Source organism: Pelobates fuscus, chromosome 12, assembly GCF_036172605.1.
Source record: "Pelobates fuscus isolate aPelFus1 chromosome 12, aPelFus1.pri, whole genome shotgun sequence".
Taxonomy (NCBI): Eukaryota; Metazoa; Chordata; class Amphibia; order Anura; family Pelobatidae; genus Pelobates; species Pelobates fuscus.
The window spans coordinates 65,844,374-65,872,353 of record NC_086328.1 but is presented as its reverse complement, the minus strand read 5'-3'; the positions used below and the strand labels follow the sequence as shown (position 1 = coordinate 65,872,353).

General features: G+C 46.1%; 1 protein-coding gene across 1 annotated transcript in view; it reads right to left on the bottom strand.

Moving 5' to 3' along the window:
* Positions 1–27,980, bottom strand: part of LTBP3 (latent transforming growth factor beta binding protein 3) — a 275,491-nt gene that overhangs the window by 33,392 nt on the left and 214,119 nt on the right. Inside the window, exons 11-18 of the mRNA XM_063437804.1 lie at positions 27,855–27,950; positions 27,632–27,757; positions 25,766–25,897; positions 24,162–24,290; positions 23,742–23,861; positions 23,519–23,647; positions 17,701–17,868; positions 10,549–10,632 (exon numbers count right to left, since the gene is read on the bottom strand). Coding sequence (XP_063293874.1) covers positions 10,549–10,632; positions 17,701–17,868; positions 23,519–23,647; positions 23,742–23,861; positions 24,162–24,290; positions 25,766–25,897; positions 27,632–27,757; positions 27,855–27,950 — 984 coding nt within the window. The remainder of the gene's footprint in view (positions 1–10,548; positions 10,633–17,700; positions 17,869–23,518; positions 23,648–23,741; positions 23,862–24,161; positions 24,291–25,765; positions 25,898–27,631; positions 27,758–27,854; positions 27,951–27,980) is intronic.

The following is a 27,980-nucleotide window of genomic DNA, read 5'->3' as shown; positions in this document are numbered from 1 at the left end:
TCGCTGGGCAAGATGTTTGCAATGATGGTCGGTCCTGTTTGGGCACCCAAATCCAGAATTGAGGGAGGTCAGTGGGCATTAGTTTTGTCTCGAGGTCAACCCATCTATGTGCGCCCTCCGGTGTATGCCATGCTACTATCTGGGCCAGTTGGGCTGCGAGGTAGTAATGATAGAGGTTCGGGAGTCCCAGTCCTCCCTTCGCTTTAGGTCGGTATAAAGTCTGTCGAGCTATCCTGTGTCTTTTTTGTGCCCAGATGAAGTTGTCTATGTGTGTTTGTAGTATTTGTAGGTTTTGTTTTGTGACTTTAGTTGGAAGGGCTTGAAATAGGAACAAGATACGTGGGAGCAGCGTCATTTTGACTGCATGCATCCTGCCAATCCACGATATGGGCCTCTCATGCCATTTTTCTAGGTCCCTACAGAGCGCCTGGATGGTGGGCGTGTAATTGGCGCTGAATAGCCTCTCAGGGTCTGCCGTGAGTTTTACCCCAAGGTATTTGAAGTCTGATCGTGTAAGTTTGAGGGGGTAGGTGTTTTTTATGTTGTCCATCCCTGCCTTGTCCATTTCTATTGGCATGGCTACCGTTTTGTCTAGATTGATTTTGTAGCCTGAGACGCTGCCATATTCCTCTAGTATTGTCACCAGTCGAGGCAGGGATTGAGCAGGTTTGGTTAGTGTGACCAGGACGTCATCTGCATATGCAGAGACTTTAAACTCTTCACCTCCTACCTGTACACCCGAGATGTTCTCGTCCTCTCTTATCCTCTGCAGGAGAGGCTCTAACGAGAGGACGAAGAGTAGGGGGGAGAGGGGGCAGCCCTGTCTTGTGCCGTTGGTTGTCGTGAACGGGGTCGGGATCGCACCCGGCACTTTGGTCTGCGCCCTCGGTTGGGCATAAAGGGCTTTAATGCCCCTTATGAAGGCTTCTGGCATCCGTAGTCGTTCGAGTAGTGTAAATAGATAGTGCCATTGCACTCTGTCGAACGCCTTCTCTGCGTCCAGGGAAAGGATCAGAGAAGGCGTTCGAGATCTCACCGCCCACCATATGATGTCTGCCCCCCTCCTGGTGTTTTCGTACAATTGTCTTGTTGGTACAAAACCGACCTGGTCCGGGTGGACTAGCATGCCCAGAAGTTGGTTAAGTCTTGTGGCTAAAATTTTCGCGAAAATCTTAACGTCAAAGTTAATCAGGGAAATGGGTCTGTAGTTGGAGGGTTCAGTTGGGTCTCTCCCTGGTTTTAGTATAAGCGCTATGTCCGCCGTGAGCATATCTGAATTGGGGCACCCACCCTCCATCCACTCTGCGTACATTTTCACGAGGCTGGGCGTCAATACGTCCCTAAAGACCTTATAGTATGAGCCGTCAAAGCCGTCTGGCCCCGGGGCCTTGTTGCCCTTAAGGTCTGTGATCGCCTTATTGATTTCCTCCTCATCTATTGGATTCCCTAAGGTGTTTAGAGCTTCCGGGGCCAGTCTCGGCATGTTTGTCCTCGCTACTTAGTCTGCTACTTCTATTGTGTGGTCCGCATTGTCGCTGTTGAGTGTTGGTGAATGGTTGTAAATGTTTGCAAAGAATTCTGTGAATATCTGATTAATCTCCGTTGGGTGTTGGGTTATTTGGCCCTGTTTATTTTTAATGGCCGAAATGGTATGGTAGTTGGGTTTGGGGTTCAGTGCCCTAGCTAGCAAGGTGTCCATCTTATTGGAGCGTTCGTAGTAGAAGCGTTTTTTGCGAACTAAGTCTTTCCCCAGATCCTCTACTGCTATTGACCTAATTTTGTGTCGGAGTTCCCTGAGGTCTTGTAGTCCCTGAGATGTGGGATCTTGTTTGTGTTTGGCTTCTGCCCCCCTCAGCGCCTTTTGGAGCCCGAAGAGGGTTTCAGCTCTCTGTTTCTTCCTGCGGGTAGCTATTTTTATGAGGGTACCTCTCAGTACCGCCTTATGTGCGGCCCATATCGTGGATTGGGTCAGTTCTGGGTGGTCGTTCTCTCTAAAGTATGTCAGGATTTCGTCCCGAAGGAGTGTCTCTGTCTCTGGGTCTTTTAATAGTGTGCTGTTAAGTCGCCATTTCCAGGGAGGTTTAGGTCCTGGAATCCTGAGGGTCAGTTCTATGTCGGCATGGTCCGACCATGTGATAAGGTTAATGCGTGCAGTCTGCACCCACGGGATCCCGGTTTGGTTCACCAGGAACATGTCAATGCGAGAATATGTGGAGTGTGCGGCCGAGAAGAACGTGTAATCTTTTACACCTGGATTCCGCAGCTTCCAGGGGTCAAATAGTGTTGCCTGCTGTATAAATTGTGTTAAGAGTTTGTCCTGTCCCCTCGTGCTTTGCGCCCTCTGTCCCCCAGTAGGGGTGCTACGGTCCACTGTTGGGCAGTGAGTGGCGTTCATGTCGCCCCCTAGGATTATGTTACCATGCGATAGGGCCTGAATTAGAGCGTGTATTTGGTCCCAGAAACCTGGGTCCGGTTGGTTGGGTGCATAAATATTAATGAGGTGGTATGTGGTAGCATGTATGGTCCCTGAGACGATGATATATCTTCCCGATGTGTCCGCGCTTGTCGACTGTACTGTAAAGGGGCAATTTTTGTGTAGGAGGATTTCTACCCCGTTCTTTTTATCTAGGGCCCTGGAGGAATATACCCTGGTGTATATGTGGTCCTTCAACTGGATCCGGGCTGAGCGCAGGAGGTGTGATTCTTGTACGAAAGCTATGTCCGTTTTTTGTCGTTTCAGTTCCCTCATTAGCAAGCGTCTTTTGGTCGGTGTATTTAACCCGTTTACGTTAAGGGAGGTGAATTTTAGCGTCGTCATGATGTGGAGCCTTTGAGGTTACCTTGTATCGCTAGTGCTGCAAGACTATGCCCCGCCCGCCGAGCGCCCCCCCGAGCTCTGCTGTTCCCCGGGTATTACCCGTTGGGTCCACCAGACTCGAGCCCGGTCGGGGGTCGGGCCGGAAAGGGGGATGGGGGGTGGAAAGGTGAAAGGATGGGGGGGGGGGAGTAGGGGAAGGTAGCTTGAGGAGGGAGGGGGGAGGTAGTTGGTGAAAACTACTGTTTCCGGGAAAGTACCCCGGTCTTATCAAATAGTGCCGGGTGTCTCGGGGGGTGACTACCCGCCCCGCGGTACCTTGTGTTAGCGCGGAGGGGGCAATCAATCGCCGAGCACCCCGGTGTCGGTCCATATAGTACTGTTATTCGTCACCCATTCCTTGGTCACACCTGCGTACGTAAGTCAGGTCGTCCATGTGTTTCCCGTCACGTGTAACATATATAAACAACATTATATGCAACAGTTATTAACTCAGAAAGTTTTAACAAAATCAGGTTAAGAGCGAGAAAAAATAAGAAAAATACAAAATTCAGAGCATCCACCCCTTATCCTATCTATGGGGCTGCCTAATCTTCCTGTCCCTGTTCGCCCCTACTAAGTGGTTTGCATAGAGGTACGATATATGTGGGATTCCTGCCATTGGCTACCCAGTCTACCCTCTAACCCAAGTTTACTGGTTTATCCCGAAATAATGAGGGGATGGTTCTTCCGCACAGTGTTATGTCGGTTACTCTCAGGCCCCGCCGGTTCCCACGCCCCCCTATGGTGGGTGACTCTATCTACTTAGGCTTGATATTGTACGGTTTCTGATGTGGGTTGGGTGGGGGTGGGGGGGTGTGTGGGTGGTTGTTCCTTTCCCTGGGCCCACTGACCCTACTTCTCGCCTGAGCTGCTCCCTCCCCATCAATACGGATGTAAACATAAATACACAACACAGGGTGAAACTTGCGTGTCCAGTTGGATGCGAGGCGGATATAATAGTCCGTTTTATACTCCGGTAGGGGCCGTGTTCATCAAGGAGTATACGGTCAGGTAGTGCTTTAAGTCCATTTGTCGGTACTGCCTGAACAGTCTCGTGTTTCATTACGATCAATGTACCGCACTTGATTGCCTCAGTTCGCATTAGGCATAGGCAGATTCCTTTCACCTTGTGTCATCGACCTATGGCGGTCAGCTTCTTCCTTAGGTGGTTCTTTCTTGGGCGTTATCCGAAGAGTTCCGGTGAAAGGTGTTTTTAGGAAATTGTCTCTTTCCTTCTCTTTCCTTGTTCCCCCTTTTCTCTCTCCTTCCAAGTTGTCTTTTCTTCCGGTTTCCAAACAAATTTTTACAGCAAAAAATAAGAAAAAAAAACAGTGGGGGGCATCTTTGTTACCATTCTTATGTCCATTCTCGTTTGGGTAAAGTCAATATATGCCATCAATGGTGGAGCATGTTAAAATCCGGCTCCGGCCTGTATGAAAATTTTACTTTGCAGTTCGTGGTGGGGTTGCTTGGGTAGCTGGTGGTCTTCCAAAAGTCTCTGGTTATTTATACTGCATGGAACAGCTTTGTTTGTGTTGGTGGGTTGGGGAGCCATATGGGGGGGTTACGGTCTTTTGGTTGTGCAATGGGGGCGATGTAATGGGAAGGGGTCTGTTAGTGTCCATTAAGGTGCAATACCGTCCAGTGCTTCGCCTTCCCTGGGTAAAAGTCCTAGCGCCTGGATACCCCTCTGGGGGAGATGAAAGTCTGCCGGGACCTCAATTCCTAAGTCCCTCAAGAAGGCCCTGGGGTCCGCCGAGGGCAGTAGTACGGCTGGCCGAGGCCCGTTAAACACAAGCATTTTGAAGGGGTGCCCCCAGGCAAAATTCAGTCCCTTGGCTCTGACAAGATCCGCTATAGGTTTCCAATCTCTGCGCCTGGCAAGCGTTGCTGGTGCTATGTCTTGATATAAGTGGAGTGCGGTGCCGTCTAGGGTATATGTGTGATGTCTGGCACTTTTGATGATGGCCTCTTTGGTGGAGAAGAAGTGCCACCTCATTATCACATCCCTGGGTGGGCCATTGGGGGGTCCCCTGGCCCTAAGTGCCCTGTGCGCCCTGTCTATCACCCACATATGGTCAGGGATAGCTGGCAGCTGCGTTTTAAACATGTCTGTGAGTACCTTCTGGATGTCTGTGTCTTTAATACTTTCAGACAGGCCCTTTATCCTCAGGTTGTTCCTTCTCGATCTGTTGGAAGCATCCTCAATTTCTGCCTCCAGTTCAGCTACTCTGGACAGTAGGGTGTTGGTGGTAGTGGCAGTCTCGTTATGGGCCGTTATTACCTGGTCCATCCGCCATTCCAGGGCTTCAGTACGTTGCCCCACAGCCTGTATTTCGGCCTTCACTTCTCTTGCCGACCTTTCGATCTCCCCAGCTAAAAAGTGTTTCACCTCTGCTAGTGACCGCATTATATCCGATATGGTGGCCTGCTGCGTCGGGGCATTCAGGTCCCTGGTGCCCGGTGAGCTTGGGGAATCCGCGCTCGCGTGGCCGCCGCCATCTTTATGCGCTTGCGGCCTGGGCGTTGTGAGGAGGTCGGCTACAGATGGAGTACCGTCTCTCCTTTTGTTTCCAGATTTTTTATACTGGGCCATCTCCGGAACCTTCTCCGTTGCTCTGCTAGCAATTTCAGGTGTTGGTGAGCGGGTGTTTTGCTTCTGGCGTGGTTTTTGGACCGGTCGGGGTGCAGAGCTCTCTGCCTAAGCGGCCATCACTTTCGGCGGTCAAGCCACGCCCCCGCTCATTCAGGTTTTGACCTCCTTCCCTCTGCCCAGGCAGAGACGTCCGGAGGCGAACCAGGGACTTGGCACTCCGCGACCGCGGAGTCCGCCCTTGTGGACCCGTCGGGCGTTCCACTCTTCGACCCGGATGATTTACACCATCCGAGATCGGCAGAGTGGCTCCCGGCCGACCATGTTGCCACATATTTAGAGAAGTGGGTGCGACACCCACTTAGTAAAGCGGCACGCAACAAATTGAGGGCAGAGTGTCCAAGGCCTGTGGTGCCTAACAAAGTTTGCGACACTCCAGAGGTAGACCCCAAGATGACCCAATTCCTTACCAAACTAGGCTGGAACCCCCGTACAGGGCTCGAATCCGCCTTAAAATCCTGCCAGGATAAGCACCTGGACATATTTGGCCCATTGGCTAAACTTTTTGATTTGGCGGAAGACGCCAGAGCGGAAAACCGCATGGTTGACCCTGAAGACCTACGTGGTTGGGTCCAGAGAGCAATCTGTATTGCAGGGAATGTTAACACCTCATTATCTATTGAGAGACGTAAGGCTATCTTATTCAAGATAGAGCCCAAATTGGCTAACCTCGCCCTAACAGAAGCCGGTAAGGACGCACAAGGCCTCCTCTTCGGCGATTCCTTTATAAAAGACCTGGGGCGTTTTGTTGGGGCATTTACTGCCCTGGATAAGGCTCAATCCTCTATGAGGCGAGTTTTTCAGGGACGGGTCTCTACCAGGGCCGGCAGATCCAGGAGCCGTCTGTCCGGCCGGAACTATTTCCAATCCCGTGGCACGGGACGAGGCTCCTTTCACCAACAATCCCAATACCAGGAGGCTAACACCCGCCCCTCCTTCTTCCCATCTCGAGGACGCCCGTGGCGATCTAGAGGCTTCCGAGGACAACCTGGTTCGAGACGACCCTACGGTGAGTTACCTCAAGCCTCATGTTTTTTCTCCTGTTTGTGTAGGGGGCAGACTCCGACATTTTTTGCCAGCTTGGTCACAAATTACCTCAGACCCCTGGGTACTGACTACCATTCGAGGGTTTCACATAGAACTGATAGACGACATCGTACACATTCCCCCTCCTCGACCGATCTGCTTTTCACTCCAGGATCGCAGACGGATCGACATGGAGCTTTCCACCCTTCTTACCAAAGGGGCTATAGAAAAAGCACCTCCCGAACCCACAGGGGTCATAAGCAATATTTTCCTAGTGGAAAAGAAAGGCGGACAAATGAGGCCTGTCATAAATCTACGCCCCCTCAATGCCATGGTCCGATACCACCATTTCAAAATGGAAGGTATTCACCTATTACGGGACCTTCTCCTTCACGGGGACTGGCTAGCAAAGCTAGACCTCAAGGATGCATACTTGACAGTACCAATTGCCTCGGACTCCCGAGACCTCCTACGCTTCCAATGGCAATGCGAGACTTGGCGGTTTACATGCCTGCCCTTCGGCCTCTCCTCAGCACCGTGGTGCTTCACAAAGCTACTACGTCCTGTCATGGCATGGCTACGCAGCCGGGGAGTTCGTCTAATCGTCTACTTAGACGACATACTCCTTATGGCTCAAGATCGCTCCACTCTCCTTGCCCACCTACGGCTGGCCATAGACCTCCTTTCCCGCTTGGGCTTCGTTATCAACTGGGAAAAGTCATGCCTAACCCCTGCCACACGAATGGAATTCCTAGGATTCCTCGTGGACTCAAAGGAGGCGACTCTGAGCCTGCCAAGGTCCAAGATTCTCACCATACGCAAGGAGTTACGCAGAGCCCTAGTTCGGCCCCAACTCACCCTGCGACAACTGGCACGGCTCATTGGCCTACTGGCCTCATCTATACAGGCGGTGTTCCCGGGCCCACTCCACTACCGGGCACTGCAGCGCCTGAAGATCGCACACCTGAGAACCGGTGCGTCTTACGCAGACCAAGTGTCACTGGACACCGAAACGAAAGACGAACTGCGTTGGTGGATTCTCAACCTCTCTGCATGGAACGGCAAGGCGATCTTCGGCCCACAACCGGAATTCACAATCGATTCCGATGCAAGCCTCCACGGATGGGGGGCCCATTGCAACGGGATTTCTACAGGGGGTCGTTGGTCGGCAGCCGAGTCACGGCTACACATCAACGCACTGGAACTTCTGGCAGGCTCCTTCGCCATCCGCAGCTTCGCGAGGGACAGAGCCCTAACATGCATCCGCCTACGAATGGACAACGTCTCGGCGGTGAGATATGTCAACCATCTGGGGGGTACACAATCAGCAGTGTTGGCCACCCTGGCGAAGGACTTTTGGGAATTCTGCCTGGAACGGAGCCTGATGGTTCACGCGGAGTATCTACCTGGTCTGCACAACGTCCAAGCAGACTGGGGGTCACGTTATCTCTCAGACTCCAGCGACTGGAAGTTGGACACGGAGGTGTTCTCCAGTTTATCATTTCTCTGGGGTCCCTTTTCTATCGACCTCTTCGCTTCCCGACTCAACACCCAGCTATCTCGATTCTTCAGCTGGAGGCCAGACCCGATGGCGGAGGCAGTAGACGCCTTCCTGCAAGACTGGAGCGGGGACCTCCTATATGCCTTTCCACCGTTTTCCATGATTCCACGCTCCCTCCTTCAGACCCGCAGACACCGGGCGGAACTAGTCATGATAACCCCATTCTGGGAAACCCAGTCTTGGTTCCCCCAGATTCTCGAGATGACGATGGACTACCCACGGTTGCTGCCGCCACGCCACAATCTGCTGCTAGACCCGATGGGACGGTGTCATCCGCTCCGGTTGGACGGCTCCCTCCCACTCCTGGCATGGCGGATCTCCGGGGACCCTGGGAAATCCAAGGAGTTTCGGACACAACTAGACGCCTGTTGGCGGAAGCATGGGCCCCAGGAACTAGACGAGCCTATGGGTCAGCTTGGCGAGCTTGGACTGGCTGGTGCATGGCTAGGGACGTGGATCCCGTTTCGGCCCCTGTAACCATGGTTCTGCAATTTTTGACGTCCCTCTTCGAGGCGGGGAAGGCTTACAGGACTATCAACCTTTACAGGTCAGCCATCTCGGCAATTCATCAAGGTTTCGATGGGTGCCCGGCGGGTCAACATCACTTGGTGTGCCGGCTCCTCCGGGGCTCACGATTCTCCCGACCACCCAGACCTCGCTACTCCACGTCATGGGATGTGTCCATTGTACTATCCTTTATCTCGTCGTGGCCCGCTAACTCAGCGCTCTCCCTGAAACAACTTTCTGCCAAATTGGTCTGCCTGCTCTGCCTCGTATCCTGCAAGAGAGTTTCGGACGTTAGAGCCCTGGACTTCGATGCCAAGTCATACACCCCGGACGGGGTCACGTTCAACATCAGTCGCCGGACGAAAACCTCTATCAAGTCGGTGTCCTACTCCGCCTTTCCTACCTCTCCAGCATTATGTCCTGTGACTTGCCTTCGCGAATACGAAGATCGTACCAGATGTCATCGTTCACAGGTATCCCCACAGCTGTTCCTATCCTTTCGGCCACCTTTCCGACCGGTCTCTAGCACCACACTGTCCCGATGGGTGCGATGGTTATTGGATCAGGCAGGCATCGATACCACGATCTTCGGCGCCCATTCGGTCCGGGGGGCCTCAGCATCCTCGATGTTGACTGCAGGGGCTCGTCTGGAAGATACTATGAGGACGACCGACTGGTCTAGGGAATCTACCTTCCGTGAATTTTACTTTCGCCCGGCCCCACATTCTTTTACGGCCGTAGTTACTCAGCTTTAAACTTGCAATATGAGCCTCCGTGTCTTGTTATAAAATTGCATGATTTTGCTATTACATGACGAAAAGTCATGATTTTATTAAAGACACGGAGGCGAGTATTGTCCCACCCACGTTTATTATTCATGTCTCCCCACCCTTATTTCGCAGGTTGCAACGAGTCACATGGAATATTTGGGTACGGTAAGTGGGGCCATGTCTCAAGGATAGATCTATGTTATGATAGGCTTACTAATCACCCTAGGATGTGGGTTTGTATTTACTTGGAATTTTCTCCTCAGTTGGTACCTGACAATAGTTGCAATTATTGATCTTAACCTCTCGGCTCCTGTCTCTTTATGTTTTCACAGCCTAATCCAACAAGATGGCATGCTGTTATACAAGTTGAATGGACTCTTCCCGCTGATAATCTCTGGTCCTACAGCTCATCTGGTCGTGCTTCCCTGTTGTGAGAATCTCTTATTTGGACTATTGGACTCTGTTTTTTGTTCTTGTTCGGACATTGTTACAAGGTCGCATCTTCAGAAAGAGGGATATGGAAGGGAAGTGCTGCCTAATATACCAGGACCTGAGCGGGGAGGGGCCTATGTTAATGTATTTTTTCATTATATTTGTATTCTTTGCTGCTATTGGTGGACAGTAAAGAAAGGGTTATGCAATACTCGCCTCCGTGTCTTTAATAAAATCATGACTTTTCGTCATGTAATAGCAAAATCATGCAATTTACATACGGATTACAACAGAGACAAGAGGTGAAGAAGGTACTGCCTAAACAAGCTTACAATTTATGTTCAAATGAGCTTAGTATCTATTCTATCATTAGGGATAAACGTAAAGTTCTCCTTCTGACGTCTGTGGGAAAATGCTATTCAATTACTAGAGATAATTGCAATAGAATCTAGCTCTTTGTAAGATTTTACACTTAATTATGGTAACCTTTTTTGGGCACAGCATAAATCTAAAAGCTGGATTGTAACATAGTTGTCCAAAAACATTGGTTATTGAGTACATCACAGTCTCTATATTTTTCCTTGATTGTATATTTAGCTTGTATTAATAATTCTCAAAAGTATATTCAAAGAGAAACTTTAAGTTGCTGTGTTTGTGAGACAATGCAGATTTATTTATTACCAGCTATCACACTTACTCTTTTAACTTAACTTTTAAATAGCTATACAAAAATCTTTCTAACCTCGGTAAGTTGGAAGTCCATAACTCATGATGCCAAGGTCAAGGATGAATCCAACCCCATCTGGACAGAGTGACAGGAACTCAGCTGGACAAAGATCAAACAATCAAAATCAGGCAAGAGAAAACTTAAACATATTGATACATTTACTTAACCACATTCAAAGTCAGCCTGGTCTATATTAAAAACAAAACAACATTTATTTGCATTCTTGGACCTTGGCAGCTTTTGCGAGTTTCTGACATGCAACTTTGGTTCCATGAGTTTCCTCTAACATCAGCAACTTAGGTACACTAATGAACATTAAAGCCATGCAGTCAATATTAAAGATGCTGGACAGAGGCGTAACTAGAAACCACGGGGCCCTGGTGCAAAAATGCAGACAAACAGATACACATGCAGACACACATATACAGAGACACACACACATACAAACATGACACACACATACTTACAGACACACACATACAGACAGACACACACATATATACAAACACACATACAGTATCCCACAAAAGTGAGTACACCCCTTACATTTTTGTTATATCTTTTCATATGGCAACACTAAAGAAATTACACTCTGCTACAATATAAAGTAGTAAGTGTACAGCCTGTATAGCCTGTATAACAGTGTAAATTTGCTGTCCCCTCAAAATAACTCAACACACAGCCATTAATATCTAAACCGTTGGCAACAAAAGTGAGTACATCCCTAAGTGGAAATGTCCAAATTGGGCCCAAGTGTCAATATTTTGTGTGGTCACCATTATTTTCTAGCACTGCCTTAACCCTCATGAGTTCACCAGAGCTTCACAGGTTGCCACTGGAGTCCTCTTCCACTCCTCCATGACGACATCACGGAGCTGGTGGATGTTAGAGACCTTGTGCTCCCCCACCTTCCATTTGAGGACACCCCACATATACTCAATGGGGTTTAGGTCTGGAGACATGCTTGGCCAGTCCATCATCTAAAACTCACTTTTACTTCTAATCATTGCCCTTTCGTGGTTTCCCTTAGTTATCTTTTAGGCGAGGCCTGTTCTGAGTGGAACCTGTCCTGTAAAACTGCTGTATGGTCTTGTCCACCGTGCTGAAGTTCAGGGTCTTGGAAATCTTCCTTATAGCCTAGGCCAGTGATGGCGAACCTTTTTGAGCCCGAGTGCCCAAACCGCAATACATGCCAACTTTTTTTTCCTCAAAGTGCCAACACGGCAATTAAACCTGAATACTGAGGTTTAAGTTTAGAAAAAAACAACTTGTACAGTTGTCCGAACTAATTAACAACTTTTGTTTTAAAAGAAGAACACAACAGAGAGTTCAATGATACAAATTTTAAATAATGATATAAATAGATAAAATTCAGCTTATATTTATTAGTATCTCCAACAAATGCAATACATACACACAGACTGCAGAACACATTCTCACACCGTCCGCTAAACACATACACACATCGTCCGCTAAATACATACACACACACCGTCCGCTAAATACATAAACACACAGTCCGCTACAGGGCCGGACTGGGAATTAAAAGCAGCCCTGGAAAAAAATGATTTACCAGCCCCATAATGCGTCGCGCCAGCATAGTGTGCAGATACAGAGTTAGAAAAGAGAACTTAAAATTAAAAATGATTACTCCAACGTGAAAAAAAGCACATATAGGCTTAAAAAAAAAGAGTGCAGATTTATTTTAAGCAGACGTGCCTTTGCATATAACCAATGTTTCAGTCCAACTACCATGACATATTAAGGAAAGCTTGGTAATGGGACTGAAATGGTGAATGTATGTAGGGCACAGCTGTAAAAAATGACGTTATCTTGAGGTCCTGTGGGTGCACTCTTCACTTTAAATATGTTATTGTGCTGGATTATGCACCTAGCAACAAGACTGGGCCAATATCTGCTTATTACATATTGTACATATCAATGACATTTCTTAGTGTATTATGCATATATAAATGTACATTAATATATGTGTAAATATAATAGGTATAATTATATATATATATATATATATATATATATAAATCAGTGGCGGATCCAGAGCCTGATCTCAGGAGGGGCACCTATAGATTATTTAAAGAAATAATCCATGCACAATAACCACTACTGCTCTGTGTAGTGGGTATGGTGCCAGGAGTGCCGGGACCCGCTCCCAGAGTAAGTAGTCAAACCGTTTAAGTACAGTTTGACAACTTACCTGGGGTCTGCTGGGATATGGGGCTGTAGTAGGGTATAGGAGCAGTGGTGCAATGTGTGTGAAAGGTTCAGTGTGTAGGGTGCGTGGGGCAATGTGTGTATGGGTGGCTGTGTGTATAGGGGAATGTGTGTATGGGGGTCTGTGTGTGTGTATGGGGGGGCAGTGTGTGAATGTGTATGGTGTGTGTGGGCAGTGTTTGTATGGGGCTAGAGTTCACTCTCACCACTTGGACCACCAGGAATCCCTGGTGGTCGCAGTGGTGAGAGTGAACTCTAGCCCGTAGCTCCAGGGCTAGAGTTTCCCTGTGGCACTCTCCCTCCCCCTCTGTCTCTCTCTATTCACCCTCTTTCTCCCCTTGTGTCTCACTCTCCCCCTTCTGTCTCTTTATCCCTCCTTTCCCTGTGGCACTCTCCTTCCCCCTCTGTCTCTCTCTATTCGCCCCTCTCTCCCCCCTTGTGTCTCACTCTCCCCCCTCTCCCTGTGGCACTCTCCCCCCTCTGTCTCTCTCTCTCTTCACACACCCCCTCTGTCTCTCTCTCTCTTCACCCCCCTCTGTCTCTCTCTCTCTTCACCCCCCTCTGTCTCTCTCTCTCTCTCTTCACCCCCCCTCTGTCTCTCTCTCTCTCTTCACCCCCCCTCTGTCTCTCTCTCTTCACACACCCCCCCTGTCTCTCTCTTCACACACCCCCTCTGTCTCTCTCTCTCTTCACCCCCCCTCTGTCTCTCTCTCTCTTCACCCCCCCTGTCTCTCTCTCTCTTCACCCCCCCTGTCTCTCTCTCTCTTCACCCCCCCCTCTGTCTCTCTCTCTCTTCAACCCACCCTCTGTCTCTCTCTTCAACCCCCCCTCTGTCTCTCTCTCTCTTCACCCCCCCTCTGTCTCTCTCTCTCTTCACCCCCCTCTGTCTCTCTCTCTCTCTTCACCCCCCCTCTCTCTCTCTTCACCCCCTCTCTCTCTCTTCACCCCCCTCTCTCTCTTCACCCCCCTCTGTCTCTCTCTTCACCCCCTCTGTCTCTCTCTTCACCCCCCTCTGTCTCTCTCTCTCTCTCTCTACCCCCCCTCTGTATCTCTCTCTCTACCCCCCTCTGTATCTCTCTCTCTCTTCACCCCCCTCTGTATCTCTCTCTCTTCACCCCCCTCTGTATCTCTCTCTCTCTTCACCCCCCCCCCTCTGTCTCTCTCTCTCTCTTCACCCCCCCTCTGTCTCTCTCTCTCTTCACCCCCCCTCTGTCTCTCTCTCTCTCTCTTCACCACCACCCCCCCTCTGTATCTCTCTCTCTCCCCCCCACTTCCATCCCCCCCCCACCCACCTGAGAGGAGTCAGGGGGCCGGTCGGATTGCACGCTGCAGCCTCGCCGGTCCGGCAGCACTGTTATTGCTGAGGGCTGAAGGGGGAGGGAGGAGCCTGTCTCTCTACCATGCTCCCTCGCGGTTCCCACAATCCCCAGCACGGATGCTGCTGGGGATTGTGGGAACCGCGAGGGAGCATGGCAGAGAGACATGCTCCTCCCTCAGCCCTCAGCCCTCAGCGTCAGGTGTGCCGCCGGACCGGCGAGGCTGCAGCGTGCAATGCGGCCGCCTGCCGGCCGGCCCCCTCGAAGTGTGTGCCACCGGACCGGCCACCCGGTGGCACATATATTGCCAGAGCAGCCCCCAGGTGCCCTGGCCCACCGGGAAATTTCCCGGTATCCCGGTGGGCCAGTCCGGCCCTGGTCCGCTAAATACACACAGTCCGCTAAATACACACACAGTCCGCAAAATACACATACAGTCCGCTGAGTACACATACAGACAGACTGCTGAATACACACACATACTGCATTGAGGGGTGCAGTGTATGTGTTTGTGTGTAAGGGTGTGGAGTGCCGTGTGTGTGTGGTGTGCAGTGTGTGTGTGGGCGGGTAGGTGTGCTGTGTGTGTGGGTGGGTAGGGTTGCTGTGTGTGGGGGGTACGGGTGCTGCGCTGTGTGGGGGGGTTGGGGTGCTGTGTGGGGGGTAGGGGTGCTGTGCTGTGGGGGGTAGGGGTGCTGTGCTGTGGGTGGTAGGGGTGCAGTGCTGTGGGGGGTAGGGGTGCTGTGCTGTGGGTGGTAGGGGTGCTGTGCTGTGGGGGTAGGGGTAAAAATACAATAGAAAACAAAACAAAAGATATATTAATTCTGTATCCCCCCCTCTCTTCCTCTTACCTTTGGTGAAGGAGGTGGGGGGGGGGTACAGCCATCCCTGGTGGTCCGGTGATAAGTATGTTTCTGGCAGCGAGGAAGCAGCTCTTCATGCGCGATATTGTGTGGAGCGTTGCCATGGTAACGCGCGGCAACGCTCCACACAGCATCGCGTGGGAGGACAGAAGAGCTGCTTCCTAGAGCCCTCCCCCTGTCCTCCCAACACTTAAGCAGAGTAGGCGCCTGCCGTTTCGGGCAGGCAGGTGCCTACTCTGCAGACAGCCAGCGGCCCCCTCTCCCGGCGACCTATGGCCGCGTGCCAACAGAGCGGGCCCGGCGTGCCACCTGTGCCATAGGTTCGCCATCACTGGCCTAGGCCATCTTTATGTAGAGCAACAATTCTTTTTTTCAGATCCTCAGAGTTCTTTGCCAAGAGGTGCCATGTTGAACTTCCAGTGACCAGTATGAGAGAGTGTAAGAGCGATAACACCAAATTTAACACACCTGCTGCCTATTCACACCTGAGACCTTGTAGCACTAATGAGTCACACCGGGGAGGGAAAATGGCTATTTGGGGCCAATTTGGACACTTCCACTTAGTGGTGTACTCACTTTTGTTGCCAACGGTTTAGACATTAATGGCTTAGTGCTACTTTACATTGTGGCAGAGTGTAATTTGTTCAGTGTTGTCACATGAAAAGATATAATAAGATGTTTACAAAAATGTGAGGGGTGTACTCACTTTTGTGAGATACTGTATATACAAACACACACACACATACATACAAACATACAGACGCATACATACATACACACACAAACACACAGAGACATATACATACAGACACACATGCACACATACACACATACACACATACATAGAAACATACATACAGACACACATACACAAACACACATACAGAGACACATACATACAGACACACATACACTAATACATACACATGCAAAATGTTTTAGTCACCCTCCTGTTTCCTATCTTTTAGGTGCAGGAGGGTGACTTCCTTGGTGTCCAGTGGCTCAGGCTGTTCCCACTCTGACTCCCTCTTCTCCTTCCTTCTCCCACGCGGCTCTCGGTGATTGCTGGAAGGAAGTGACCGGTGGCAGTCACTTGCTCCCAGCTCTGACATCATCACAGGGGGCCCGGTTGCGCTGTTAAAGCGCCTCAGCACTGACCGGGCCCACTAGAAATTCATTGCCATTGGGTAGCCCTAACAGTAGCCGGCCAGCATCCCGGTGCGAGCGCAGTAGTTCCGCCACCGACGCTGGATAGGTTAACATCTGATGGTACTATGTTGCCTATATTAACCTAAAACTTGGAGAACAGAATGCTCTCCCCAGCTGTTCCCACCTACTATAACCTCCAATCCAGTACAAGCACTTTATTGAGCATACTGCAAAACAAAAATAAAGTGGCTTGACCCCCATTTTCCTTCAGAGCACTTCAATTATGGAATAACCACATGGACAAAGCCAAATCTTCATCCAATCTAAAATCCTTTAAGAGATCTATGGCAACATATCTCAATACAGAATGCACCTGTAAACATGATTGACTATATTTCTTACCTGTTCTGTGTTAAATTTATATATGTGTGTGTATATGTGTGTGTATATATGTGTGTATATATATATATATATATATATATATATATATATATATATACAAAAAGATGTGGCTGCACTCACGGATATTTCTTTCAAACTTAACTTTTATTCGGTTCCATAAAACAGATTGACGTAATGCTAACTGCGTCCCTGCGGGAACGCTCGGACAAATGCGCCCTCCAATGGTACCCCTGGACGTCTTACACCGCACAGGGACGGGCCTGATCCCGTATCCCTGGCCTCCCAGGAGGCGCCTGATACCCGCCCTTGATACCCCTATCCCTATTATGCAGGGTAGATCCCAGACCCAGACACCCCCTCCTCTACTCAACCAACCTGTGAACCACCAGACATGCCCACCGACGGAACGCGACAACCCGCTAGATTGAGGTTCCAGGAGCTCTTCGTATGTTGAGAACATGCCTCCCCCCCACCCCCCCCTTTTTACGGAGAAATAGCACCCCACTGAACATTAACGCATGCCTCTGACCCACCAAACAGCTGTGGACTCACCTGTAACACATTTTACACCAATGGAACTTGCCCCACACCACCAACCGCAACCCGCCTAGGCGGACATGCTGTACACTGGTTGTGACGTGGTTATAGGTGAAACGCTGTACTCGACTCTGTATTAATGCCGGGCTTGATGCACTGTTCCTATATATGTCATACTGTGCAACTTGATATTTGTTACCCCCGCCCCTCCCCTCCCTTTCCTTTTTTCTGTATCCTTCCCTTATTTGAAAAATCTTTAATAAATAAAGAATGTCTCAAAAAACAGATCGACGTTTCAGTCCAACATGTGGACTTTCATCAGGATCATGGTGATCATGGGATCATCATGATCCTGATGAAAGTCCACATGTTGGACTGAAACGTCGATCTGTTTTATGGAACTGAATAAAAGTTAAGTTTTAAAGAAATATCCGTGAGTGCAGCCACATCTTTTTGTATATATGGATAAACAGCCCTGGTATTGCACCCGGTTTTTTGGACATTACAAGCAGCCTGAGTGCAAGGTATTGTATATATTTTTCTATATATATAAATATAAATATATATAGTATTTTTTTTTAAAATTATATTGTACCCTATTTTAACAATGCAATGTTTGTGGGCCCAAAACATACTTGAAAATTAGAGAAATCTCCATAAATATAGATTACCTGAACTATGCACAGGGCATGGGTAGATCTCACAATGGTCTCCCCATCCAGCACCTAAGGAGCAACAACACTGTTCTCGAGTAACATTAACTGCAAGAACACTATCGCAGAACAAAGAATCTTCAAGACTTAGGAAGCAGTCTCTGAGATCCAAACGGCGTGGAGCTTCTGAGGAAAAAAAGCACAACACATATCTGATTATTATATATGCACAAACCCATACTTCTGATACATCTAAATGTTTCTGTTGATGAATGAACATGGCCTATATAATACAAGATTTTTTTCATCTCACGTATACATCAGCCTAGCAGTTAGAAAAAACACATGGCAGCCACTGAGTGCCAAATAAACACCATAGCTATTGTTCTTAACACATTTCGAAACACTTCAAATAAATACTTTAATGTGGAATATTTTGTGGAGTTGGGCAAAAAAACAAAACATAATATTCCAATCATTTAAAGTCTTATTCCTAAAAGGCAAATTAACCCAGGGCAAGCACCTCAAGATAATCTAAACTTTAGTTTAGATTAACTAAATTTACATCTAATGTCTGGAAATGTCTAATGTCTGTACTGAAGTCAGAAGGTATTTTTCCACTTTGCAGAAGAACTGGAAATTATTTCAAATTGTTTTGTTTTTATTTGTTTATTATTTTTGTGATCAACAGCCGAAACACAAATTTGTCGGATATTTTGGATTGAGGGGCTTGATTCCTTTTTCAACCTATATAACAGTTACATAGGGTCTCCTTAAATCTAAAAAGTAATTCAGATGTTGAACATTTGCTCACTTTGCCTAGGGGTATCAGCTTCATCTTACTGCCAAGGCCGCATGAAGGCTGAAAAGATCATATCAGTTTGCTGTATGTCTCATGTAGAGGAATCTTGCCTGCATTTTGGATCTAGACTATCCTTGTGAGCGGAATCAGTCTGATATGTAACAGCACAGGTGAGGTAAAACCTGTAAGAGACATGAACTCTGCTATTGTCTGTTCTCAGAAATAATTTCTTGGCTAATTTGCATATGACTATGAGCTCCCTAAATCAAAAAGGTAATGCAGATATTGTTACCTTACTGACTGTAACGGATCGCCTGGCACCCCGACCGGGTACCTCCGTTAATGGATGCTCCTAGCGCTTCCTGAGGACTCCAAGCACTCTGGCAGACACCATAATCACCGAATCCGAGAAACCTTTAAATTCTCCCAAGCGTATGAATGCTGTAGACCATTGAATAGGAACCATACGAATAGGCTTGTACTCCTAGCAGTCAACTGGAACAGCATACAATAAATCCTTCCCCCAATAATGAGACGACACATCACTTTGAGGTTAAAACAGGCACTCTGGACTGGCTCATCCAGCCTGCTTTTATTACAATAATACACATACAGGCCACACCCAGGGGGAGGCATAAAATAACCAATCACATACATGGTTCAGCCCACACATCCCCTCCCCTCAGATAACATTAAACTCAATTATCCGGTACACTTTTTCAGCCAAGTTCTGGATGTACCCCAAAACCCGGGGGTACACCTTTAAATCCAGCATCGCTGGATAGCCCTTATTCAGGGGGACAACATATCCAAAATTCAAGTAATTCGGATGAATGGTTCGTGAGATATGGGGTTCCAAAGATTTGACCGACCGCATGGGTAAAGTATCCGAAAACAGTTCCATGCATTTTGGCCCTGCGGTCGGTCACAAACAAGGGAATGAAAACAGGCGAATTGCCTGTGTTATAGAGCCTGGAGAGGGTTTGAATGAATTCCCTTGTTTATGGGGTTCTTTCTACCGAACGGCGGGTCATTCGGTAGTTTCCATACGAATTTCTGGAAGTATGGAGGTCTCAGCGGTGTTTGCCTAGTCAAGTGTCCGATTTTAGTTCCAGACACTCGACGGCAAAACACCGCTGTTCGGTAGTTTAAGATGGCCGCCGCCACGTGTTTGTTTCCCGAATGGCGGCCACCCAGAGGACAAAGACTACATTACACTGATTGCCATTTACCCGTTTGCAACATTGTTGCAAACTGTAATTGGAGGCACACTTATTCCTGGGTGGTCTGGTTGTTCGGTAGTTTCACTCAATATAATGAATGGAGTGATTCTACCGAACAATCAGATGAATGCTGCATACATATCACCCAGGCTAAACTTAACACATGAATACATATACAATATTACAGGCAGCACACTAGAACATGCTTCACAGTCTTAAAGGGACAGTAGTCCCAAAAGTCCCAATGTGTCCATAGATGCTGTTAAAAGGGCCAGTAGCAGCAATATACAGTACAATATGCCCAAATATAAATCTTTAAGTGTACCAATTTTCCAGGGGCCATAGTCAGCAGGTAAGAGGCAGGCAGCCAGGCCCCTCCAATGTCCAGTGGCGAGGTGGGTTCCGCCACACTGACTGTGTCTAGGAATGGGTATTAGCTATGCCTCACCAATGAGGCCCATTGAAGGCCAACATAATTATCTGAGGTTGCTGCATCTCTTGTGCCAAGCAAACCTGTATTCTGGACCTAGACTGACTTGTGGGTGTGATTAGTGATACGCAACTGGCTTAAAGGATCACTATAGTGCCAGGAAAACATACTCGTTTTCCTGGCACTATAGTGCCCTGAGGGTGCCCCCACCCTCAGGGTCCCACTCCAGCCAGGCTGGATGGAGAGGAAGGGGTTAAACATGTATCTTTCTCCAGCGCCGGGCTCCCTCGGTGCTGGAGACTCTCCTCCTCCTTTCCCCCTCATCGGCTGAATGCGCATGCACTGCAAGAGTCGCGCGCGCATTCAGCCAGTCCATAGGAAAGCATTCTCAATGCTTTCCTATGGACGCTGGCGTCTTCTCACTGTGAAAATCACAGTGAGAAGCACGGAAGCGCCTCTAGCAGCTGTCAATCAGACAGCCACTAGAGGCTGGATTAACCCATAGGTAAACATAGCAGTTTCTCTGAAACTGCTATGCTTACAGCAGCAAGGGTTAATCCTAGGTGGACCTGGCACCCAGACCACTTCATTAACCTGAAGTTGTCTGGGTGCCTATAGTGGTCCTTTAAGATTCTCTCTGTAATGACGCATGTGAGCTTGCCCTACGGTTGGTACCTGCTCAGGCCCCATAGAGGTTTTCCTCTATGGGGCCTGAGCAGGTACCAACTGAAGGGCAAGCTACTTGAGCTGTTGTGTGTTCTCATAAATTCTTGCTTTTGGCTAATTTGCACATGATTATAGTCTCCCTAAGTCAAGAAGGTGATCAACATTTGGACTCATTGCTCACGCTGCTTATGGGTTTATTAACCCCTTAAGGACACATGACATGTGTGACATGTCATGATTCCCTTTTATTCCAGAAGTTTGGTCCTTAAGGGGTTAATGAAACCTCAATGAGAATGCCAAATAAATCATTAGGGTTTGCTTTATCTCTTGTGTAGAGGAAATATGTCAGAATATCAGATTTGATATTCTATACCATTCTGATATGAAAATGGTATAGGTTCTAACTGTAGTCGTACAATTGAGCTATATCCTGAGACCTGAGCAGGGACCTTCTAAAGGGCAAATTAAGTGAGCTGTTGTTCGTCCTCAGTGTTCACATAAACTTTTTTTTTTGGTTTACTTAACTGTTGCTTTGTAAGTTTGATATATTTGGCATGGTCATGGATCACTATAACTGTTACATTTCAGATGGAGGCCCTGATTTTATTAGTTTGAAACAGAAATTATTCCATCATTCCGTAGATACATCAACTTTTCAAATGATTTATCTACACGAGGCACCATTAAAGTGTATGTATTTTTTGTGTGTTTCAGACTAGAATCATTTACAATTCTGATTCAGAGAAATTAAATCGAGGTCTTAATATGGAATGTGTATTTTCTTCATAGACACTCCATTGATCATTAGTGGTAAACTCCGATCAATATGTTGATATATGCTATATGTATAGATGAAACATCCTATTTGCACAGTTCTAGTAGTTATCTAGTCAATGAATGCAGTTGCATTGCCTTTAAGAGGGCTCTCTTCACATATGTCACTGTATAGGAAGGTTCAGATTGTATGTTGCAATACGTTAGCCTAGTCATATATCTTGATTGGATTTTTGCTGTGCATGAAGTACAGACACCTATGATGCCACAACAGCATTGATAGGCACAATAGTATAGAAACATTTGTATAGCATGAGAGATAATAACACACCTTTGTCGTAATCTTATCAAGCTAGTCAGTCATGTCTAAAACCAAGATGAGTCAAAGGCTGTATCAGAGCTAGATAATGGAATAAGCATGAAGAGTGTGATATAGATAACCAAGAATTATAGTCAAGCTAGAGTTACAGGCTGTAGCCACTGGGACCAAACTCATCATAAAGTAGTATAACAGGTAGCATGATACAAGATGGCGTCAACTAAATTGTAGGGGCGAAGGGCCTAGTCATTATGTTGGGGGAAGCAGGAAGTCAGTCAATCCCTCCAGTCGGTAAAAACACAAAAACCAAATTAAAATTAGAAGGCAAATCAAATTGCAAAGGAAAAAAAGGTAAGTGAGTTAAACAGCATCCGCTTCATTCAGGAATGATTCAGATCTAGAGTAGTAGGCCCTTTGGCAAAGTCAGCCAACTCCCAGTATTGGAAAGCTCAAAGTAGCCATGGGAAAGTCCTGCATAAAACGTATGCATCCAGGGCAGTGCAGGTGATGTTCGGCATATCCACACCAGAGCAGGGCACTCTTCCAGGCCCAGGCCTGTATGAGGCCCTGCATCATGAGTCCACAGACTCTGGCCTTCTCGGAGACCAAGACCTTTCCCCATCCGGGGTAAGCGGGGGATCTAGTTGGTGTAATCTGCCAGCGGTGTGGGATCCTCCTCTCAGCCTAGGAAGGTGAGTGAGAGTGTTGGGAGGCATGGTGCTGACAGGATCACCTTGAGGGATCTTACTTTCCCCTGCAGTTCGCTTTCCACTCGAACCTCCTGGTGCTGTAGCAGTCCCGCTTGGTGACGTGCCTGAATCCTCTCCCAGAAGGTCAGAAAGATTGCATCTAGGCAAAGCGGATGCTCGCTGCTTGATTATGGGGAGGCTCACGAAGTGGGCTCAGGCCTTGTCCGGCTGATAGAAGAGAGGCCGCCATCTTGTTTGTGCAGATCCCTTACGGTGTGCTGCAAGAGAGTGCAGGATGAGGGGTACCAATTAGTCCAGTGGGGACTGGGATAACCCCCTCCGGTTCAGAGGCGAGGTGGTAGGAGAGCAGCCCCAACAGGTTACAAGACCAGGGAGATGGGCTGCCTCTCCCCAGTTCCGTCTATGGTAGACCTCAGCATGGCGCCTTGGGTCTTCTAATGAGGTGTCGATGTGCACAGAAGTGCTTGTAAGGTAGCTGGGGTGAGATGTCACAGCCCAAAACTGGGGTAAATAGCCCCAAATCAGCCCAGGATTATGCACCACACGTCTGCTTTGCTCCGTGGCTAGACTATGCTCTCTGAAATTATATGCCGAGGTCATGTTCTCCCTGCAGTCCCATCATCCTTTGATGGTTACTTCCCTTGCTGTAGGTGGAAGGACATCCTGAAGACAGGGCTAGGGCAGGACTTAGGGTGGCATCGAGGGAGAGCCATCAGAGGAGAGACGCCCTGCAGGTATCACACAGCAATTAATGCTTCCCACCAGGCCTTGATTTGATTAATTTTACCTACCTCATATGCCTGTTGAACAGGCTACGGAATGTGCACACTAATAAATATGAACTATTATTTTTCCACACCTAAAGCTGCTCATACCTATATTTTAGTCAATACATAAAGGACTTATACCCACCCTCACATTTCTTGTTTTCCTCATTTAATATATATCCACTATCACAGACACATGTATAGGATCCCTCCACATTCTCACAGGTTCCGTGGGGAGAGCACAGGTTAGGGTGCAGTGAGCACTCATCAACATCTAAATATAACAAGAGAGAGACATAGATATATTCAGTTAAACAAAACAAGACAATGTAAGAAAAAGAAACATACAGGTTGAGAAACACAGTTACCTTGACAGATATGATGGCTGTGGAGTTTGTAACCTTGAGGACACACACAATGGAAAGAGCCAAGGGTGTTTACACATTGTCCACCGACACAGAGTTGGGGAAGTAAACACTCATTGATATCTGAAGCATAAAAAAACAAACATGTTATCTGTATATATGTAAATACATTCTATCATGTGAGTTTCTTTATTTCTATTTATCTATCCTGTTTACTCACAGTTAAGAAAGTATTATACACTTGAGAAAATAAAAAAGAGAAAAGGTGTAGCATAAGACGCACGACGCAAGGCTTGATAATGGAACAGCCTCCCTTTCCAAAGCACTGTACAAGTTCAATAATTAATTTGCGCCCAGTCAGTAAATATACCACTGTCTACATTACAAGGAAATAGAATATTCCTTTCACCATCTGCTCCTCACCTTCACACACTGGTGGGCTCGTACTTCTCAGTTTGTAACCGGTTTGACATACACATTTATAATTTCCTTGAAAATTCAAGCAGCTTCGAGAATCTCCACACACTCCAGAGCGCTGACATTCATTAATATCTGAGAAAGAGAGTGAGAGAGAGAGTGTGTATGTAAATACATATAGGATTGTAGCATGGCATTGATAAGAAAACCTGCTGTTTTCAGCGTCTGTGATTAAATCCCTGAAGCATTCACTCTTTTTCCTATTATTTTGTATTTTAGCATAATTATTTATTACAAAAGAAGCTGCTTTGTCTCAAAAATTGCTCTATACCAGTGAGATAAATCAGTTGCTTAATGTACTGTATAATGCCTGTACCAGATTAATACATTAATACTAAAATGCTAAATTATCTATGTTCAAACAATGGCCCCAATTTAATTCTTTTGAATCAGAAATTATTCCATTCAGTTAGAAAAAAAACTTCTCAATGATTAATCTGCAAGATTTTCACATAAACATTGTAACTTCTATAGATCAATACTTTGAAAAGTGTTTTCTAACAGAATGGAATAATTTCTAATTGTGACTTCAACAAATTAAATCAAGGACAAAATTATATCTTTTCAGTGTGTGTATAAATTTTAAATGTCCAAATGTATGTGTGTTAATGCATGTTTTGTAGAGCCTTCATATTGTGATGCCATTATGTTCTGAAGTTATTTCATACAACGCACATATCTGTAAAGTAACTTAGCTGTCTTATTAGGTCTGCTTTATCATTTAGTCAAGGGTGGTCTCCAAAAACCTGGGTAGGCATTTATCCTTCCACAAGTGGAAAACTATGCTGGGACGCATGCCACTCTTGATCAACAACACGAAAGTTAAACAACTTGCATAACTGAAAACATAATACTTTATGACCTCCGTTTAATAAGCTTTCTAAATGATTCAATAGTGTTAGAAAAACGTTACAAATTATTTATTTACAACAATTCATATAGAATTTTTTCGGTGACTTCTGTAGATAAATGTCCACTATATCCGTTTCAACACCTAGGATATAATTGTTTGTCCCCATCCTTTTTGAGCTTTCTACTAGCACTGCAGTTCTTTCTACCATAGCTAGTTCAAGCATTTTATCTTCTTGGTGCCCCCTAAGAAGCAACTAAGAGAGCACAGAATGGGTAGAAGGAACTGCAATAGCACATTCTAAAAGGGGGCCAGAGCAGAGACACCTTGGTCAGTGTCAAACTACCCAAGAAAGGCTAGACTCTATCCATGGGATCACATCAACAAAAACCCTCGCACTACAACCACTGCAGTGAGCTGTATTGTTTATGGTGCTTAGACTGTTTCTTAGATTGTACACTTGTGATGTGTACTTTTTGTATATGGTATAAATGTACCCTTTGAATACAACTACTTTATATGTTGCTTTAATATAGAATGTTTTAAGATTACTAATATAACCAAGTACACATAATACCTGTATCTAAGGTAAGGTAAGGACATTCAAAATAATAACAGTTTAGAGTGGACAGGGAAAATTGATTCACAAACAGCAATAACAGTAACTAGATATTGAGAAAGACAATTGCAATTCTCTTACCAACACAAAATCGCTTTTCTTGTGTCACCTGTAATCGGTATCCATGGAGACAATGGCAGTTAAATGAACCACCTGTATTCAGACACAAACCCTTTCCAGGGCCACAAGGGTCACCATCGCACTCATCAATATCTGTGGCATAATGACACACAACATCACTCCAAGGTCACATCAGAGGTCACAGGCATGTCTAAATTTGTATATAAGTATAGGATATTCTTTTGTAAGGGATTGATCAGTATGAAAAATATGTATAATAAGGAAAATAATAGAATGGATGGTTCACATACAATGACCTATAATGAAGATAGAGTAGCATGTCATGAATTTACATAATATCAAGCCTAACTTTTCTCTTACAGCACGTGTAACTGATATAGACCCAAATATTGATCTTTGTTATATCCAGAGGAATCCCAAATTATTAATACAAGTGCACTTGGAGAAGCGTGAATTAGACACCAGACGTGTGTTGGTTATCAAAATAAGCCTCTGACCTTTATTTGTCAGTTGTGTTTTTATACATTAAAAAGTAAGTGCTTATGTGCGAATACTCATAGGACAGTAGTAGGAAGGGAGTGAAAGGGTGAAAGGAGTACAGATAAGAAATAGGGACAGCTCAGGTGGGGGCTATCTGCTCCAGGAACTAGACATATATGGTCTTAAGTGTCGTTTTAAGCATTAAGCATTTCCTGAGTCCAAGTTAGCCAGTTTTAATATAGGATATCTAATATGACACCTATAAGCTTGAACCTTGGAATCAAAGTAAATTCGATCACATAACTGACAGAATATCAATATATCGTGCTGTGGGGAAATATCATAGAAGCAAAAGGAAGCAATTATACTATGTCTCACCAACTTTTTTTTCTCCTCATTAAATTTAGCTTCAGTAACTATTGTCTGTCAATTGTGTTGTCATATTTCAGACTATGAAATTTTTTGGGATCTAGTAGGATTCTTCATTTGTCACACTAAAGTAAATTGTTGGAAATTCTGAGTGAATTCAAGTGACTTTTAAATTTTGGTTCAGCTTTGAAAAACGAAAACTTTGAAATTCTCACTGAATTAACTTGAAGTTCCAACAGTTCACACTTTGGGCCAAAACACAGTAAGTTTGAAGTTTCAAAATTATGGAATTATCAGTAGATGCACAACTAATGATTCTGGGTCAGCTATTGACTTTGTTATGAGAGAATTTGAGACTACATTTGAAGTACTTGGAATTAAGGCATCACTACAATTACAATAAAAGTGAACTGTTATTTGTTTTAATGTTAAATTAGGTAAAACATTTACAAGTACTGAGTAGTAAAAGAAAATGCAGTTTTAATTAGAAGGCAAAGGAAAAATACATTATAACAGGTAGGGGGAGACAAAGGCAATGGTAATTATGAGGGAAGGAAATGGCTGTAGTACCCTATAGGGGAATTTTCATTGGAATGTTATATTGTCAGACAGTTTAGAAAAAAACAAAAAACTGCCACGTAACAGAACTACCTGTAAATATCATAGACCACAACTGGCCAATATATGTCATGTGCATGTTCTTTTCCTACACATTTCTGGCTTACATGTTTATGCAATCTAATCATATTAAATATGTTCTCAACCCCAAATTTCTAAATAATCCACATCAGATATTTTACTACTTTTCATAGACTTTGGACATTATTAATTGAAGGCAGGGTGGGCTTGAGAATTTCCCAGCATGCAAACATGTGAAGAATATTTTTCTCACTGAAGAAAAACATTTACAAGTGACATCTACTCACAAAACATGTCCAAGTATCTAATCATATCCAGCCGTGCAACACAAATCACATAAAGCTCCCCCTCACCTGATTCCCTGTCTTTTTGCCTTACCTATACAGTGCTTTCTCAGTGGGTCTAGCTGATACCCATTATAGCAGCTACATTCGTATCCTGTAGGTGTAGATATACATTCTCCATGGCCGCAAAAATTTCTCATCGACTTACACTCATCAGTTGCTAAGGAAGAAGACATGTTCATTATAAATCTGAGTACAATTTATTCAATAGAATGTAATTAATGTGATTAATATCCAAATATTGCTTGTAAACTAACCTGTTACTTGGATGGGCGCAATCTCTGCAGCACTCTTTGTGTGATACTCAGGAGGGATTTGTCGAAAAGCCATAGTGGTGGGCTGCATGACAATTTCTGTAAATATATGTTGGGTAACTAATGAAT